Source organism: Carassius carassius, chromosome 36 (genome assembly GCF_963082965.1).
Source record: "Carassius carassius chromosome 36, fCarCar2.1, whole genome shotgun sequence".
Taxonomy (NCBI): domain Eukaryota; kingdom Metazoa; phylum Chordata; class Actinopteri; order Cypriniformes; family Cyprinidae; genus Carassius; species Carassius carassius.
In genome coordinates this window covers 14,462,153-14,481,701 of record NC_081790.1, presented here as the reverse complement: position 1 = coordinate 14,481,701, position 19,549 = coordinate 14,462,153, and the positions used below count along the sequence as shown (strand labels likewise).

Below are 19,549 nucleotides of genomic sequence, written 5' to 3'. Positions count from 1 at the left end.
TGAAGATGTTAAAATTATTTTTACAAAACATAAAAATAATAAAAACAGCATTATATTGCAACTCTGGTAGAGTGATATGCAGTGGGATATACATATAAAATATGTTGCATTATTTGTCTTCTAGATAATACCTGAATGGCAAAATGAATGCAGTGTCTTAAAATCCTGTCAAAGCTAAGGATATTCAGTGAAAACAATTGGCGTTGCTCATTGGTCGGGCATCGACCAATAAAATGTTCTCATTCGCACCAAAGCCCCGCCCCCAGCTCTGCTCTCTCACATCTGCATATACAAGTGCACAAGTGAGTTTTGCAACAGAATACCGCAAAAAGAGTAGCAAAAGTCAGAGCGCTAGGATTTGAACTTGTACTTCCAGATCTGAGAGGTTGTAAGTGCCGACTTGACGTTGTGCAGCGAAACTGAAGTAAAGTGCAAAAGTAAATATGTCGTAAACGTGTGTATATGTCATTTTCTTTGTGTGAATGTCATTCTACACATTTGTGACTATTAATCTACAACTTCCAATTCAAAACACGGGTGTTTTGATCATTGTCTGTGTGTGCAAATTGAAAGATTCAACTCTTCACATCAGAGCTGTGAGTGTAAATTTTAACTTACAAATACAAATATTAATATGACAAGTTCTCACATTCAGATCTTCAACCTCTCGAGTTTTGCTACTGATTTACCTTTATACAAGACTCTGGCTTTCTCCATCTTCTTTGAAGCTCCTATGAAATAACAATAGAGAAAATACTGTCAAGTTCAACAGTATGATGAATAAATATTAATGGTAACACTTTACAATAAAATGTCATTTATTAACATTAATGTATTAACTAACATGAATGAACAATGATCAATGCATTTATTAGTCTTTGTTAATGTTAATAAAAATAGAGTAATTCATTGTTCATATTAGCTCACAGTGCATTAATGTTTACAAACACAACTTGTGATTTTAATAATGCATAAGTAAATGGTGAAATTAACATGAACTAAGATTAATAAATGCTGTGGAAATATTGTTCTTTATTATTGATGTTATTTATATATGTTAACTAATGTAATTAACTAAAGTTAACTAATGAACCTTATTGAAGAATGACCGCAGATAAGACATTAAATGCATAGCACTGCAACCAACTTAACATTTTACAAAGTTTAATGCAGAAATGTGATCGCTCAGTTTTTCAAGATCAGTTTTAATCGTGTAACTGTTAATAGATTTGAACAAAGAAATAAAGTGTTACTACGCACAGGCCATATTTATTGCAAATACAAAAATAAGACGAGTAAAGAAAACGTGGTACTTATTAAAATAATCATCCTTTAATATATGAACACAGAAAACCGCTGTTAACAGGTTAATATAAAGTTTTTCATTCTATGACTAGTAAAATAATGGCAACTTATGCTGATGAACACGGCTCTCCTCGGAGTAGCTGCGAGCGCTGCGTCGTCTTGTGTGACAGGTATAAGCGTTAAGGCACAATACTGCCACCTGGGGGCTCAACCAGGTACTGGTGATGGAGTATTTATATGTGCTGTTATCATGAGAACTGTTCATTTTAAATATTGCGGTTATTGCTAAAACCAGTATATCATCACATACTAAATTAACACAATGTCGATAATTGGTTATCGTCAATACCGGTATATCGCGACACCCCTAAAAGTCCCGAAAAAGTCCAGTGTGTGTTTCACTTTAGTTTAGTGTAAATGTGATAGCAATCAAACAGAAAAAAACTGTTCTGCTGCCGCATCATGCCCGGTACGACAAGTGTCAGTTCACTGTGCCTTCTAGATTTCGTTGCCTAGGTAGCAGACACCCAAATCCCCAAACGGGTTACAGCACATTTAACTCCAGATCATTGCTGTGTGATATATGCTCAGCCACTTATAATAGACAACTGCTATGAATCAGATCACTCTTCCGAATGTGCAGCTCCGTGAATCTTTTTATTTGACTCTTACATTTTTGGAGGATGAAAGGGCTCCCGTTCTCCCTTATGCCTATTGCATTGTCGCTCTATGATATTGTGTATGTGTGTATCCATTTGTGTTGTTGCTAGTCTTAAATCCAGCAGCTCAGCACACAAGTTAGAGTGTTGACAGGCCAGTTTATCAGCCATGTTTGAATGTGTGTGTGACTGTGTGCCTTGCGGCCCTGTGTGACTAACACACTAATATCACCAGTGTTTCTTCTATAAGACCACAACCAATCTGTCTAGCACTGGGAAAATTTGCATGGTATTCAGAGTGCACAATACTAGTCTCTTTTACACAGTTTAATCGGAGACTAAACTGTATTTTAAGGTGTACTGTAATATGTTTGCGTCTCATCTGTGTGACGGGCAGGTCTTCGCCCCTCATTACCAATTCCTGCTCTCTCAGAGATGTTTCTGCAAAAAAAAACCTTCACAAGCATAAAGCTTTTTGCATATCTCTATGAATATATGCATGGGGCCAGGTGATGAAGTGCTTTCTGAAGGGTATTGTGTGGAGAGCTGGCGTGTTTGGGGCCGATTAAGGGGTGGTTAGTGCGGCGAGTGAGTGGCTCTCAGGAAAGAAATTAGCTCTATGTTAGCTGCTGTAGCTGTGTGCCTCAGAGCTGTTGTTTTACAGTTCTTGTGATATTTTCGCACACACACTCACACTTGTGTCGCTCGAGGTGTGAGGCACATGTCAGAAGTGCTAAGCAGGGGGAGAGGAAATGATGTAATGGCTCATCAATGCAGCAGGGTTGAGCGCTCACTCATGCAGGTGATTGATGAAGCGACACACTGGAGTGCACATCTTTTGATCTGTTTGTTTTAAGCAGCAACTCGAGCAAAAAAGTTTCATTCATTTACTCATTCATTAATGTTGTCACCTGTATAACTTTATCATCTTTTTGCTGTGAAACACATCATGAGAGAAATATGTGGCACTACCTGTACGTATATTTCAAAGGGCACTATATAGTGTATTATTATGAAGGAGTTTTCCATATTGATTTATTTTCTTAGTATTTTTTAAACAGGTGTTTTACCTGTATTTTGAATTTTGCACAGTATTAGGAGTTGTAATATATTATATAATATGAGTTTATTAGAGTTGATGGACATGTCTGTAAAATGAATGGATAAAGTGTTGGCAAAATATTACAGTCTATTTAGTTGTTTTAAATTCAGTATTATTATTATTATTATTATTATTATTTAAATGTTTGTTTTTTATTTTACAGATGTTTAAACTTAAACTTAAACTCGACTTAGTCTTTTCTACCAATAATTTTTTTTAAATATTTAAAATAGCTATTTATTTGTAACATTTTAAAAATTATTTATAAATGCAAATTTATACTACAATAATATATACATAATTTACATTATAAATTTACTGTGTGTAATATTTTAGTATTAATAATAATAGTAATATCAACAATAATAATAATGATTATGATGTTAAGTTGTTTTGTGGTGTTATTGATTGTACATTTATATAGTGTCCTGGCAGAAAATAACAGTAGATTTTCTGTGTTGTTGTTGTTATTATTGTTTTTATTGTTGTTGTTGTAGGGATGTTCAAACATTTTTCAAAAATTGACTTAATCTTTTTTACCAATCATTATCTTGTGTAAAAAATTTTTTTTATAATAAAATACAAAATTGCTATTGCATTTTAGAAATATAATAAATGATTTATAAAAAAATATTTATACTACAGTAGTATATACATTATAAATATTTTGTACATAACATTTTATAATAATAATAATAATAATAATAATAACTTTAAGTTGTTTTGTGATGTTATTGGTTATACATTTATTTAAATACTTGTTTTGGGCTGTGCTTTATCAGTCTCTTCCTATACACTTTCTTCCTTTCTCTCTTTAATTGATTAATAAATTAATTAATGCATATTTATTTAAATGAACAAATTAATTAATTAATTAATTAATACATTGTTTTTGCTTATTGGTAATTGGGTGTTGATAGATTCGTAATGGCATGACAATGATTTTATGGTAAGTTTTTTTTAAAGTTTATTTATTTAAATATATCTTTTGGTATTGTTAACAGCTCTGTTTCTGCACTATTTACAGTAACTAAGATCTCTAATAGGTGGTCTGACTCTTTAAAAAGAGAGTCCGCTCTCCTCTGCAGTGCTGAATGTGTGTGGAGAGAATAAACTCTCTGCTTTCTCTGTGATCTTACAGCAGATTTACACTCCACGGCTGGTTAGCACTAATCCTTTGGATTTCAGATTAAACTTGCAAAGTTGGAGAGGGGAAGCATAAAACTCTCATTGAAATCCAAACAGAAAATCCTAAATGTTCAATGTTTCGCTTTTTGGAAGTTATTTAAAGTACAAATTAGTCTTTGATTACTAATGTTAGCCAGTGTCACCATCAAAAGCCTAATCAGTGTGAGGCTAAAAATACATTTGACATTTTTGCAGGTAGTGTGAATGGTTTTTCCCTATCCAAAAGACATTCTAAGGTTTCTAGGATGTTGATTTTTACATTCTTCTTTTGTGAAACCTATTCTGTGATAAGTGGCTGCTTGTCACCCCTGATTTGAAATCACGTATATGCTCTTATGCTCAATACAAGCCCCGCCTCTTTCAGTTTAAACGACAGCTGATGTCCATCCTGTTTTCTGGAGTGTGATGTATACAGGATGGACACACTGTTTATCTGTTTATTTCAAACATCACCTTGTGGTGACTGTTAATGAAGTTAACTAGACTTTAAGAAGCTAAGAGATCATGTCATGGCCACAAGGTTAGAGGTTGGGTTGTCGTAGCATCTCGTCTGTTTAATACTCAGATAGTAGGGTCAGAGAGGAGAGCAGAGCGGTTAAATCTATTCCAGACTGACTGTGGGTTTACGCTAATCCCATGGGATTTAATGGGATACCCGCATGAGGAGAGAACGTCTGTTGCTTAGTCTAAGGGCAGTCCAAAAATCGTATATTGCATTTCTGCTCACATGCTGTGACTTTGCATGATTGCTGGTAGCAGATCACTTGCTGTGAATACAATCAAGCCATAATGTTCACAGATTCACCTAAATATCTAAAGTTTGGACATTTAAAGGAATAGATTTCTACAAGTTCTACACCATGTTTTTTTTTGAAAAATTATGTATTTGTTTATTTATTTTAAATGTACATTTCAAAGTAGAGATATTGTCTTTATATAAAGCTGCTGCATTCATAAATATATAAATGAATTTGGATTATTTCTGAATTTTAGTTAATTTGAAATGTGTGGTGGATATTGGTGATTCTGTGTCAGGTTAGTTTATGTCTTTATTTAATAGAATAAATTTAGCAGTAAAGAACACACAATAACAACAAGATTTTGGATTAAATAAACTTTATTTAAACTTTCGTTTGGAGTTAAGTGCACATACACTTTAATGTTTAGTTTGCTGAGTTTATTCTTACCAATCTCTTTGTTTGCTTGTTTGTTGCGGCTGAGACATGTGAGCTGTGGCTGGTGTGCCGTCAAAAGGGGTCTGGGCGGAAATTTCGGACGTAGATATGGTTCCAACCAATGATTGGGCGCAACCATTCCGGTTTCTAACCTGGGGGGACTCCAAGGACTATTGTATTGACTTGTTCCTTTATTTATGTTTAGGAAGGACATTTATAAAGTGAAGTGATTTGATTACATTATTTGAAGTGTTTGTGTGTATATTTGATGTTTTCGTATTTGTTTATGTATAATGGCCATTGTGTCTGTGTATCCCCCTTTTTGTGTTAATTGGTGCTGGTCACCAATATATAAGTTTGTTAATTGTGTCTGTATGGGTGTGTGGTGTTCTGTGATAGAACAAGTCCTGTAGTCCCTAGACCTCTGCTAATATTTGAGAGGCATTTACAGTGATTTATGTTTATAGTATTTTTTTGGTTTGTTTCTTTTTGGTTTCTTTTTTTTTCTCTTTATGATTTTTCTGGTTTACCTCAGTCGGGTTAACATTTGTTAGCTTTTGTAACTCCCATTCTGTGGACAATAAACCCTTAAGCGTTTGACGTAACCTGCTGCCTCCGTGTTCTCCTTCAATACTGGTCACGTCTATTACAAAATGGTTGTGAGATGTGACAATTTATTTTGAATTTAAATGTTCAAATATTGTCTTAATATGTGGCTGCATTCATTGAAATATATAAACTTATTTGGAACATTAAAGTCTTTTTTGAATTTTAGTTCATTGTAAATGGTTTTGAGATGACAATTTATTTATTTTGTATTATTGTAAATTGAAATGTACAAATATTGTCTTGATATTGATGATATATGAACAAATTTCGAAAAATTTTTGGTTTCTAGTTCCTTTTCAATGGTTCTGAGATGTGACCAAATGTCTGTGATTATTTAATTTATTTGTTGGTTTATTTTAAATGTACAAATATTGTCTCAATATGAGGTTCATTCATCATAATTAAAAACACCTGAAAACTGCTGTTTAAAACATTTTAGATTATGTACGGCATGTCAGCCTTCTGACATATTATTAATGCATCCACAGTGCTCCTCTGTAGCCTGAAATGCAAAGCAAAAGGATATAAGCATGCTGATGTTACTCTGACTTTTATGTTCAGCCTGAAAGATGAAGTCATTGTCATTTTAATCAGCTGCTAATTGCCTGCTAGGCATCTTTGTGTTTAATTAAGAGCGGGCATTGTTGGTTTAGAGACTTGTGACACAAAAAGCTCACAAGGCTTCCTCTTTGAGCAGGTGAATTCATCCACAGCATAGAATTTAGTTTTAAAAAATGCTCTGTTATATCATTCGGCTGAGATGAACTGCAATTTTGATAATGCTATTACAAATCTTCTTTTCCACAAACCTTGTTAAGCAAATGAAGTTGGAGCCCCTTTGGATAGAGCACAAACCCTGATAAAGCCACAGAGACAAACGAGCACAACAGTTTTGGGGGTTTTCTATCAGGCTTCATTGATCTTCTGGGTGAAGCGCACTGTTGCTTATGCTGCTATCCTAATTGGCTCATTATCAGGTCTGTGATGAGTCTATGACTGACCCTACAGCAGAATCACTGCAGGGTTGAGTTAGGGAGCTGTCTGTGGTGCTGATGTTTGTGGACCAGGGAGCTGTCCATGGTACTGATGGCCTTGCAATCTCATGTGGGTGCTAAATGCTCAGCACCACGAGGCCATATGCTTCAGAAACACTGCAGATGGCATCATGGCATGAGATGAAGGCTTTTAAACGATAGCTCGACAGTAGACACACATTTCTAGAACTGGCAGAATTGATATTTGCAGCTCTGATTGTGACAATCTGTTGACCTGCAGCATGTTTGTTGTTTTGTTAATGGGAAGTGTGGGTTTAGCTACTGGCAGCCAACAGGCCTGGTTGTTCAATTGTAGTTGAGGGATGGCCCTTGGTGTGTTGTCATTGGGTGTAAATGAAGCTGACAGCATTGAGCACCATTGTGTGCCATAGTGGTATGAATGGTGCCGTAGTGCCCTACTTTAATAATAATGACTTACTGCCCTTTTTTAGTCTGTTCACTTGTTTAATTGACAAATGTGTTGCGTGTTTGATAGAGAATGTTTGATGTTTGAACTTCAGCCCTTTTTGTTGATTCTCTAACTTTTAAGCTATTGATAATTTCACTAATTAAAATCGGGAGACACCCACTGCGGTGCAGGATTTACACGGAATGGCAGCTTTATTTCAAGACCCAGATTTTATATTAGACATTAAGTTGTTTATTAGATTATTGTGATGTTTCATGCCTGAAGCAATTTTTTTGTTTTTGTTAACTAAAAATTGTGTGTTAATTGAAATAAATCTACAATTAAATTGTACTAAATATTAAATGAAACACTTGAATAAAAAAAATTATATAAGTTAAAATAAAAGTTACCTTGGCACCTAACTGAAACAAAATAATTACTATTTTACTAAAATGAAATTAAATAAATAAAAGCTAAATAAAACTATTTAAAAAGTCAAACTGATAACAAAATTTAAATGTTAATTTTATTTTTTACAAATATACAAATATACAAATAAAAGATAATTTACAAAATACTAAAATATTATATAAATACTGTACTAAAATAACATAAGTCTCAACAGTTCATTAAATCATCCAATACTTATTCATTTTATAATAGTTGTAACAATAATTCATTTTATGGACAATAATTCAATATATTGGAGTATTCATATATTAAAATTCTGTCCTATAAAACTAAAATTATTCACATATTTAGGCATCATAACATTGTAATCTATAAAAATATATTAATTTTGAGATCTGCTTAAGATTACATTTAATGGTATTATTAATTATTAGTACTTTTAAAGATGACCTTTTTAAATGAGCATTAGATGATGGCAGAGGTAATCGAAATGTAATACATCAAATACAGATTAATTAATAATATCAGATGATAATCAATGTGGTAACAAACCATTGTGTTGTATTAACCTGAAATGCAGTTACATAATTAGCCATACACTATACATCATAAACGATATTCACAAGATAACAAAGGAGGACAAAAACGAAGAATTACACGTGTAAGCAGATCAAAGTGTGTAAGGTGCTTATATATGTCTGTAATAGGTAAAAGGAGAATTAAAGCCTAAAATCTGCATGAGTCATTCTCTCATGCATGTGTGAAGTAGAAACAGGAGCCGGGGGCCAGTAGTTTCTAGAGCCTTTTGGATCATCTTCCAACATCTTCCCTTTGGATCAGATCTCCAACAGCGTGAGATAAAGAGGATTTTTACATTATGATCAGTGTTTCAGAAAAGTGATCTGGGGGCTGGTTTTGGCTTTTATGTTTGTGCTTAATTAGCTTTGGGTATCACTCCGTCTCCCTTTAAACTCCTCACCGGCTCCATTTTGCTGATTTCTTTCATGTTGTAGCAGGGTTCACAGTTGCACCCTCATCACATAAACACACAATATGAACTGAGAGAAATTTTCCCCTGTGGTTTTATATTACAAATCTCCACCTCAGGCTTCTTTGTTAGTGTACTGTGATGTGAGCAAGATTTTATATATATATATATATATATATATATTTATTTATTTATTTATTTTTATAAATGGCCCTGTAACTTATTATCCACTTGATCAATTTTACTCTACTTAAAACCTGAATAAATAAAGATAAATCTGATTGAAGTTCACAGCTGGAGTGGTTTATGTAATCTGTTCTTATTAGCCACATATGACAGTGTGTGTGAAGCTACTTTGAAAAACACACTCACACACTAATAGAAAAGACATTTATTGTACATAACAGAGTAGAACAGTGATGGTGAGCATTATTTAAATAAATGTTTTGCTTCACAAAAAGATCCTGGGACTTAATGGTCTAATTTTTGCTGAAAATTTACCAACCCTCAAATTTAGAAATTTAGCTCACTAATGAATCCTCTGCAGTGAATGGGTGCCATCAGAATGAGAGTCCAGACAGCTGATAAAAACATCTAAACAATTCAAAGTAATCCACAAGACTGCAGTCCATCAATTAACATTCTGTGAAATGAAAAGCTGTGTATTTGTAAGAAACAAATTCATAATGGTTCATCATATATTAACTGTAAACTGTCACTTCAGATCAAAAAATGGGTCCATAATAATGCTTCTTTCAGTGAAAAGTCAATTTTCTGTTGTTCTCTCACATCAATATCCACCGATGTATTTGATTAGAACAGTTTTGGATCATAGACACATGTAAATGATGCTTGATCTGTGCATATTTCTCTCCTGATTCACACAGGACTCTTATCTTATCCAGAAACAACAGTTTGAAGTTAAAAACATCTTAATAAATGATTTGTTTATTATTAGACATGCAGATTTTTGCTTCATAAAATGTAAGTTGATTGACTGGCGTCATTCTGGATTGCTTGCGGATTATTGTGATGTTTTGATCAGCTTCTTGAACTCTCATTCTGACGGCACCCATTCATTGCCGCGGATCCATTTGTGAATGATGTAATGACAAATTTGTCAAATGAAGAAACCTCATCTACATCTACATCTTGGATGGAGTGAGGATAAGTAAATATTCAGTACATTTTAATTTCTGTGTGAAATATTCCTTTATCCTATTATTTTATTTTAACTGTGAATCATTTATTGCAGTGAACAAACTGATTCACTTAAATGAATCAGACTTACCACAGCTGGTGGTAGGTCTGTATATGCAGTATATGTATGCAGTATGCAGATGTGAGAATAAAACATTCCAATTCCTGCAGCAGTGAGGTGAGCTAACTCTCGACATTTGACAAGGAAGGAAGTAACAGAGACCGAGAAACAGGAAGTGAGGGTCAGTTCTCCTCCTGGGTTAATTGAATCTGTGCTTGTTTCAGCAGGGACAGCAGGGTTGGTTTGCAGAAAGAGCAGTGATGCTCTGTACTTTGTTTGTATTCGTTTTGGGTTCTGTTGAAATGCCCCTCATCCACCAGGCTTTCAGTTTCCCCTTCCAGCCTCCAGTGAAGCTCCTTTCTTCTCAGTATGCTCCGCTCACATTTAATCTGTGTTTGACCAAGAGTGTCTGAGAGATAAGAAAAGAGGTTTGCTCACCGATGGGCCCTCCATATGTGACTGGACTCCCAAATATAAATATAAAATATAAAAATAAATATCCTAAATATAAAAATCTTTTGTGGAAAAGTGCTTTGCTGCAGCTATAATTGGCTCTTTGAATTGCCTCTTATCTTCTATCGTTAAACACATTACATTTGTTTGAGCCATTACAATTTGATGCTTTTGTTCAGGTGTGTTTCTTTTGTTAAATATAAGAACTGAATCATAAAGAGGGATCTGTTATGTGAATAAAACCTCTGCTGCTTAAACGCTTTTTGAAGGAGCATATGAGCATCATGATCTAACGGTACGGGTCTGTGTGTTTCCACATAGACGTAATATGTAATAATGATGTGAAGTGCTGTATTGAATGTCTCTATTGATTCACTTGAGTAGATCATGTGACCTTGATAGTAGCAACATCCGCTGAATTAAAATCAGCTTCCTGTCAAGGTCACATGACTATAGCATGCATTTTAAACACAGATCGATTCATGGTTGAGTGTTACACTGGGAAGTTTGCTACTAATGTTAACCAGATAAATGTATTTACACTCACCTAAAGGATTATTAGGAACACCTGTTCAGTTTCTCATTAATGAAATTATCTAATCAACCAATCATATGGCAGTTGCTTCAATGCATTTAGGGGTGTGGTCCTGGTCAAGACAATCTCCTGAACTCCAAACTGAATGTCAGAATGGGAAAGAAAGGTGATTTAAGCAATTTTGAGCGTGGCATGGTTGTTGGTGCCAGATGGGCCAGTCTGAGTATTTCACAATCTGCTCAGTTACTGGGATTTTCACGCACGACCATTTCTAGGGTTTACAAAGAATGGTGTGAAAAGGGAAAAACATCCAGTATGCGGCAGTCCTGTGGGTGAAAATGCCTTGTTGATGCTAGAGGTCAGAGGAGAATGGGCCGACTGATTCAAGCTGATAGAAGAGCAACTTTGACTGAAATAACCACTCGTTACAACCGAGGTATTCAGCAAAGCATTTGTGAAGCCACAACACGCACAACCTTGAGGCGGATTGCACTACAACAGCAGAAGACCCCACCGGGTACCACTCATCTCCACTACAAATAGGAAAAAGAGGCTACAATTTGCACGAACTAACCAAAATTAGACAGTTGAAGACTGGAAAAATGTTGCCTGGTCTGATGAGTCTGGATTTTTGTTGAGACATTCAGATGATAGAGTCAGAATTTGGCCTGAACAGAATGAGAACATGGATCCATCATGCCTTGTTACCACTGTGCAGGCTGGTGGTGGTGGTGTAATGATATGTGGGATGTTTTCTTGGCACACTTTAGGCCCCTTAGTGCCAATTGGGCATTGTTTAAATGCCATGGCCTACCTGAACATTGTTTCTGACCATGTCCATCCCTTTATGACCCTTTAGTATCCCTTTAGTTCCAGCAGGATAATGCACCATGTCACAAAGCTCGAATCATTTCAAATTGGTTTTTTTGAACATGACAATGAGTTCACTGTACTAAAATGACCCCCACAGTCACCAGATCTCAACCCAACAGAGCATCTTTGGGATGTGTTGGAACGGGAGCTTCGTACCCTGGATGTGCTTCCCACAAATCTCCATCAACTGCAAGATGCTATCCTATCAATATGGGCCAAAATTTCTAAAGAATGCTTTCAGCACCTTGTTGAATCAATGCCACGTAGAATTAAGGCAGTTCTGAAGGCGAAAGGGTGTCAAACACAGTATTAGTATGGTGTTCCTAATAATCCTTTAGGTGAGTGTATTTTGCTAGATAGATAGATAGATAGATAGATAGATAGATAGATAGATAGATAGATAGATAGATAGATAGATAGATAGATAGATCCACTATACAAGATATTAAGAAAATGTAAAGATTAAAACACTCTTTAAATATAAATTAGACCTGTGAAATGTACCAATGTGAATTATTAACCTGAAAAATAGGTTATACATTAATACATTAAAAATAGGTATTAGCTGCAGTAATAAAAGGACATCATTTAAAATAGTAGAAAATAATGCAGTAGAAAATAATGCAGAATATTTATTTGTGGAACTCAATTTGTTTTTTTTTAAATATATATCCTGAAACTCTGTTCATTGTATGAAATGTAGATTCATACTAAGTGTACATTCCAACTTATTTAGACCTTTCTCCATTCAAAACTCTCACTTTGCTTTGGGTTGTCCCTGCAGTTAAGATATGTGACAGTTAACAGCTTCATGCCGGTGTGTACAGCTGGTGTGGTTCAAATATATTTGCATGTGTGTAAACAGGTCTTGTGAACTGATGAGGTGCAATTCAGCAAGCAGGATTCACACAGATGCTTGACTCAGTTACCAGATCCTGAGAGGATGATGAGCAGGATGAAGATGCTCCTGTGGGACTAACTCCACGCAGCCCTTTCTCCATGCTTCTCCTGCCAGTTAGTTCTCACTGGTGCAATGTGTGTGTGTGTGTGTGTGTGCACTAAAACATCTGCCTGTGTGACCGGTGTATCCACAGAGCCTTATAATAGCTGAATTCTTCTCACAATCTGTGCCTGTGATAAGAGCTTGTGATATTATCACCGGCTGCCGGCAGACACGCACACTCATTGCAAAAGAGATGATGTCATCTTGCCTAGAAGCCCTGGAAATATCGGAGGGATTATTATGCAGCGTCGAAGACAAAATGTGTGTGTGTTTTTTGTAAAGGTGTGTGTATGCGCAGAGGGTGAGCAGGTGATCGTTTGAAAAATTTAACAGCTCTATTCCAGGACTCTCACTGTTTGCCTGTGTGTTAGCTGAAATAATAAAAGGACATAATTATGAAGACACAGACCTCACGCTGTAATGGGGTTCAGAGAGAGTCTAATGTAATAAAAACTAAATAATAATAGAAATGACATTGTTTACATTTGCATTTACATTTCAAAATAATTGTTATTACACTGTTGTTACACTTCTTTTTTTCTTTCTTTTTTTGCTACTGAAGTGACCCTAAAACCTAAACTGAAAAAAAATCATTTTTGATGACAAAATCAAAACAAACAAACAAACAAAAAAACTTTCTCCACTTCTGAAATAAAACATACTGTATGTCCATCAATTCCTCATTCGTAAAACAAGTCCTCCCCTAAATTCGTTTTTATTATTTCATTATCTATCCTTTTTCACAATATTTTAGGAACAAATCATTATGGCCAATTAAAACACCATCGCAAAAATCACTAGGTCGCCTAATTTCATATTGAAAGAATAATAATCTTAAACATACTGAATTATTTGCTAAATCACACAGTAATATTTAGAGCAGGGCATTTGGATCTGGTGAGACATATTCTCAGTGTATTGTAAACACAACAGGTGTCGAGCAGTTGCTCTCCCTCCATTTGGTGTGCTGTGGCAAGCTAATGTCAAGTGGATTCGTCTGAATGTTTAGCCACTAATGGGAATTTAGATTGAAAAGCAGAGGCAAACTTAGACGTCCATATCAATTAGCTGCTCTCAGTGACTATGAAACATGAGACAATCACAGATGAGGCTGTTTTTTCATGTAAGGCACACACATCCTTCTCATTAGCCTGTAGAGTGCTCGTGCCTTTAGGATTTCTTGAGTGTGTGTTTGTTTAATCAACATCACAGGTCAGCAGTGTGTCAGAGTGTGTAAGGCAGTATATGGAGACTCGCAGCAGATGGAGGCGTGTTTTGCACAGATGTCTTAGCGGCTGGCCTCAGAAATGTTGCCTTCAGCACTCTGATGTGCCAACAGATCTTGGGGGTTCCTTCAAAAAACGGAAAATGCTTAAGTTTTAATTAAGCAGCATAAAGCAGTGCTGAAAATGGCAAAAGAAGGTATGAAAATTAGTATTATAATCAGACCAGTTCAAATCAATTAGGCTGAATCAAGTTGGTTTCACAGACATGCATTTAGAACCATGTATAAAAGATGCTCGCTTAAGAAGGTTCAGTCCAGGGCTCTGTAAGTGCAGAGATATCGCTAAACCCATATCTTCTGTCTTCCTTGAGAGCAAGATGTTTCTGTGATATATGTGGCAGTGTGTGACCCTCTTGTCTCAGTGCTGTCTTAAATATTTGAAGAAGTTTGAGACAAAAAACGCTTCTCCCTAGTGTTCCTTTGTCATCCTCTACTCAAACGTCTATCATTGCCTAGAAATAATTGAGTAAGCACCAAATTAATTTCAAGAGACGCAATTAAAAATATTACCAGTTATGCAACAAGTCACTATTTTGATGGTTTTGAATAAAATATCATGCAGCACGACATAATTCCCCCTCGAGTGTCACAAAACTAGACCCATTTCAAGTTATCACACACAGGAGATGCGTTGAGCTGCACACTGTAACCAGAGCAGACAATCTCACAGAAAATGGGTATGGTGCCACTTTATGCTTGCGTGATGACATGGCCACCCGTTCCCCATCCTGATTTGTAGATAATGAAAGGGAGATTTTAGCTCCTAAATCAACTGGCCGTGAAGCAGAAGCAGAATTATTAACAATCGGAGAGATGCCAGCCAGAGAGCTCATACACTGTTCTCTAAGAGCTCATAAATGAGCGCATATGTATGCAGGACGCAGATCCATGATCAGGAGTCCCTCTTATTCACGAGGTACGAGCTAACAGCTCCGATGGCCTTCTGAACTCCTATGGCTCCCATTAGCGATGAGGCCTGAGTCATACTTCAACAGGGGCTGTAAAAGACACATATATCTTAGGACATAATTTTGTTACGAATTAACCTGCCGTGTTATCGCCAGGCTGATTTATTTCAGGGAATAATGGAGAACAGATAGAGGATTTTCACATCGTTTCTCTGTGTCGCAGCTCCCCCAACTTTCACGGACACACCACCGCAGTATGTGGAGGCCAAAGAGGGGGGCAGCATCACTCTGAGCTGCACGGCCTTCGGGAATCCCAAACCTTCAGTCAGCTGGCTCAGGGAGGGAGACCCCGTACAGCACAGCAGCAAGTATAAGGTGAGCAAACACATCTCTGCTTTAAGAATATAAACTGTTTGTCCCCTAGATGTCTAGTTAAAAAAAAATCTTGTACCAAAACCAGCTGTTGTAGTTTTTTTTTCGCCCTCTCTCTCAATCTTTGTTATGGCCTTCATTGGGGTAGTACATGTTGATGAATACTAAATATGTCATATGCTGTGTTGCCCGATTCCCTTAGAATAAATTATTTTGGGCTTGTTTTTTTTCTGTTTTAATGCTTAAAAGTAAAATTTCAGGGAAAAAAGAGGGTTATTTTCAGAACGCAGCCGTGAGACATTTAAATTAAATGACATTTATTAATTAATGCAAGACATTTTATTTGTGGCTTTTTCATCATATATGTTATGCAAATTTATGCAGCAATAAGATTAATCAAATTAAGCAATTGTACATAAATATTCATTAGACTATTTTTGGAAAGCCACTTAATTTTAGCCTTTTTTATATATATACATTTTTCTAGTGCGATCCGGCAACACTGCCCTCTCAGTTTAAGTGAATGTGCTCACGGTTCAGAATGGCCATCTTTTGCAGCTAAGTTTTTTCAAAGTTTGAGGTCGGTGAGATTAATCAATTTTTTTATTTAGTCTCTTATACTCATTAAGGCTTCATTTATTGAATGAAAAATACTGTAAAAACAGTAATATTATAAAATTTTATTATACTTTTCATAATAGTTTTATATTTAAATGCATTTCATGTATTTTTTTACTGTGAATTTTCAGTAGCCACTACTCTTCAGTGTAATATGATTCTTCAGAAATCATTCTAATTTGCTGATTTGGTGGTCAAGAATTTTTTTAAAATTATTATTATTGTTAAAAACAGTTTAATATTTTTGTGTAAACTGATAAATTGTTTGGTAAAAAGAAAACTGCATTTATTTGAAATAGAAATGTTTTTGATTCCTTTAAAAAAATAAAATAATTGCCGACAGCAATCTTTTGAACAGTAGTGTATATTTTTTATTTTGTCCCATTTAACAAATGCAGAAAAAACATATTCAATAAGGGAAGATAAGCAGATGTTATAGTTTGTTTGTCTGACATCAGACTATGACCTTAGACTCATTTTGACCACAGGGATATTTACTGTAATTGTTCAAACAAAATACAGGGACCATCATTTGTGCATTTACTAATGCTATATTTTCCATCAAGCCATCACGATATATTGCAGCCAATTTAGATATTAAGGTCATGGTTTCAAGCATTAGTAATGTGCCAGAGCCAAGGTTGGCCTCAAAAAAGCACACTGTCAGTCACTTACCTAATTGACTGAACAGAACAGTGAAATTATACATGACAGGCTGTGTTCAGAATCCAGAACTCTGACAGATGAAAAAATGATACATGTCTGTACTATTGACTCCAGGAGAAGAAAACATTGTGCTATTATCAAGTCACTTCCTCTAAGCTGGGACATTTCTGTCTGTGTGTGTGATTGTGTCTATTGAAGTTACCAGCTCTTCAGGGGTCCAGCAACCCACTAGGGTCAATTAGTGGCAACTGTCCAAGCTCTCTCTCTCTCTCTCTCTCTCTCTCTCTGTCTCTCTCTCTCTCTGTCTCTCTCTCTCTCTCTCTCGTAGTGACTACATATCAATATATACTATATATTAGAGATATATAGGTGTTAGAAGAGATGTTCTTATGGCGGTGCGCTATGGGTTTGTTTAGAGTAGTAAATAGATAGTGTAAAAGCTTGCAGAAAGACATGTTTAATTAAATGAGAAATAATTGAAATGGTTTTAAATGAGCTTTTTGGTATTTGCATTACAGCATATTTGTTTTTGCTGTGGTATGTGAAATCGTGAAACTTTAGTACGTGAAAACCATAGTGTTGTGGATCCTAAAGAGTTCCTGTGGTGTTTGATTGATATCCTTCTCTGCACAAATACAGGATTGGAGTTGTCACAGTGAGGGCTCAAGATATTTGATTACAGTGGAAATGATAGGTCAAAGGCACTTTGTCATCTCTTTTCCTCTATCGTTACTTCTTCCTGTCTTCCTCTGTCCCATCTACCATTGTCACGGCCCCAAATCCAGCCCTCCATGAGGTGATCAGTGGCCCACCAGCACTATTCAATTGCTGCTTATGTGTCTAAACTACAAACAAGTGACATGCAGAGAAACATGCCACATGCAGTGCTCACTTGCGGTTTTAAAGATTTTTGTTTAGGTTTGATTTAATTATTATTATTATTATTATTAATTTAAATAACCAGATTTAAAGTAATTCACTTTCAGAGTGAAAATTTCCCCCCAAAAATTGACTCAATGTCAAGGTTTTTGAGGATTACATTCCAGGATTTTCCTCCATATGGTGGACTTCAGTGGTGGCCTAGCTAAGGAATAAGGGAAAAAATCAGTAATTTTCTAAGAAAAATACAAATTTATATACTTTTTAACCACAAATGCTCATCTTGCACTAGGTCAGCTTAATCACGTACGTGTGATGTAGGCTGAAATACCGACCTAGTGTTTACAAAGCGAATGTGCAAAGACAATCAAAGTTCTTTACAAAAAAAAAAAAAAAAGGTAAAACAGCTATGTTGAATGATTTTGAAGTTGGAGGGGAAAATTTGAGTTTTTCTCCCTACACTTCAGTACACAGACGAAGAACTCATCACATGGTGACCTTTCCAACGTGATTACGTAATGCGTGAAGTTGGCATTGCAGAGCTAGTGCAGGATATGCATTTGTGGTTAAAAAGTATATATTTTTCTTTTTTAGGAAAATTAGTAAATGACCAATCATTTCACTAGATAAGACCCTCAGCTGGGATCATGTAGAGCCCCTTGAAGATGCATTGAAACTGCAATTTGGATCTTCAACCCAATTGATCCCATTGAAGTCTATTATACTGTATGTAGAAAACTCTTGGAGTGTTTTCCACAAAAACATTATTTAGCTTTGACTGAAGGAAGAAAGACATTAACATCTTGGATGACATGGGGTAAATTCTGCAAGGATGCATTCATTTGATAAAATTGACAAAAAGGTTGTATTTCTAATGAATTCTGTTCTATTGAACTTTTCAGCTTTTTAAACTATTCATCAAAAATTCTGAAAAAAGTATCACAGTTACCACAAAAATGCTCCACAACTCTTTGCAGCATTAATAATAATTAGAAAATGTTTCTTGAGCAGCAAATCAGTATATTAGAATGATTTCTGAAGGACATTTAAGACTGGAGCTTTACAATCACATTACATTACATTTTTAAATATCTTAAAATAGAAAACATTACATAAAATGATAATTTTACGGTATTCAAATACGTAACTTTGGTGAGTATAAGAGACTTTCAAAAACATTACAAAATCTTACCAGCTTCAAACTTTGAAACTTTAGTGTACAGTACAGTGCCAGTTTGAACTATTGGGGTCAGTAGAGGGTTTGCGGGACTGCCTCTAAAATTGCCACCAGGGCCATTTAGACTGTCCCTAATAAGCTTGTCACAGTTCAGATGGTTTTCCATACTTTTGTCTAAAAGTGCCTTTAAACAAAGCAATTTGAGTTTCCCTGCTGTATGTTTTAAACTTCCTCTCTCAGATTGAAGAAATAACGCAGCAGTTTTAACACAGTAATCACACGACCTGCAGGAAGAGCTAATTAATCCCCCTCAACCCTGTCATATTCCCTAGTCATTTAGCACTAACCCTCTGTCCATCTCGGTGCTCGTAACTGTGCTCATTTTAACTATGTGTCGTAAAGGCGTCCCTTGGGTCTGTTATGTTCACAGTGCTGTGTAATTAGGAACCAAATAAACCATCCTAGTATTTCAATACTAGTGGAACTTCTCGACTTGAGTGACATCTTTTATATTTCATCAATTGAGCCGGTTGCGATATGAAACAGACTTTTAGATTTTTAGAGAAACACAAGCTCTTTTCTCACAAGCGAGCCATTGATTGTGACTCATCAAAACCGGCAAACCAAACATACTGAACC

The 19,549-nt window shown here is 35.6% G+C and overlaps 1 protein-coding gene across 2 annotated transcripts in view; it reads left to right on the top strand.

The window, feature by feature from the left end:
- igsf9bb (immunoglobulin superfamily, member 9Bb) overlaps positions 1-19,549 on the top strand; it is a 101,934-nt gene that overhangs the window by 32,233 nt on the left and 50,152 nt on the right. For both annotated transcript variants that reach the window (XM_059526395.1, XM_059526394.1), the window contains exon 4: positions 15,422-15,573. In XM_059526395.1, coding sequence (XP_059382378.1) covers positions 15,422-15,573 — 152 coding nt within the window. The remainder of the gene's footprint in view (positions 1-15,421; positions 15,574-19,549) is intronic.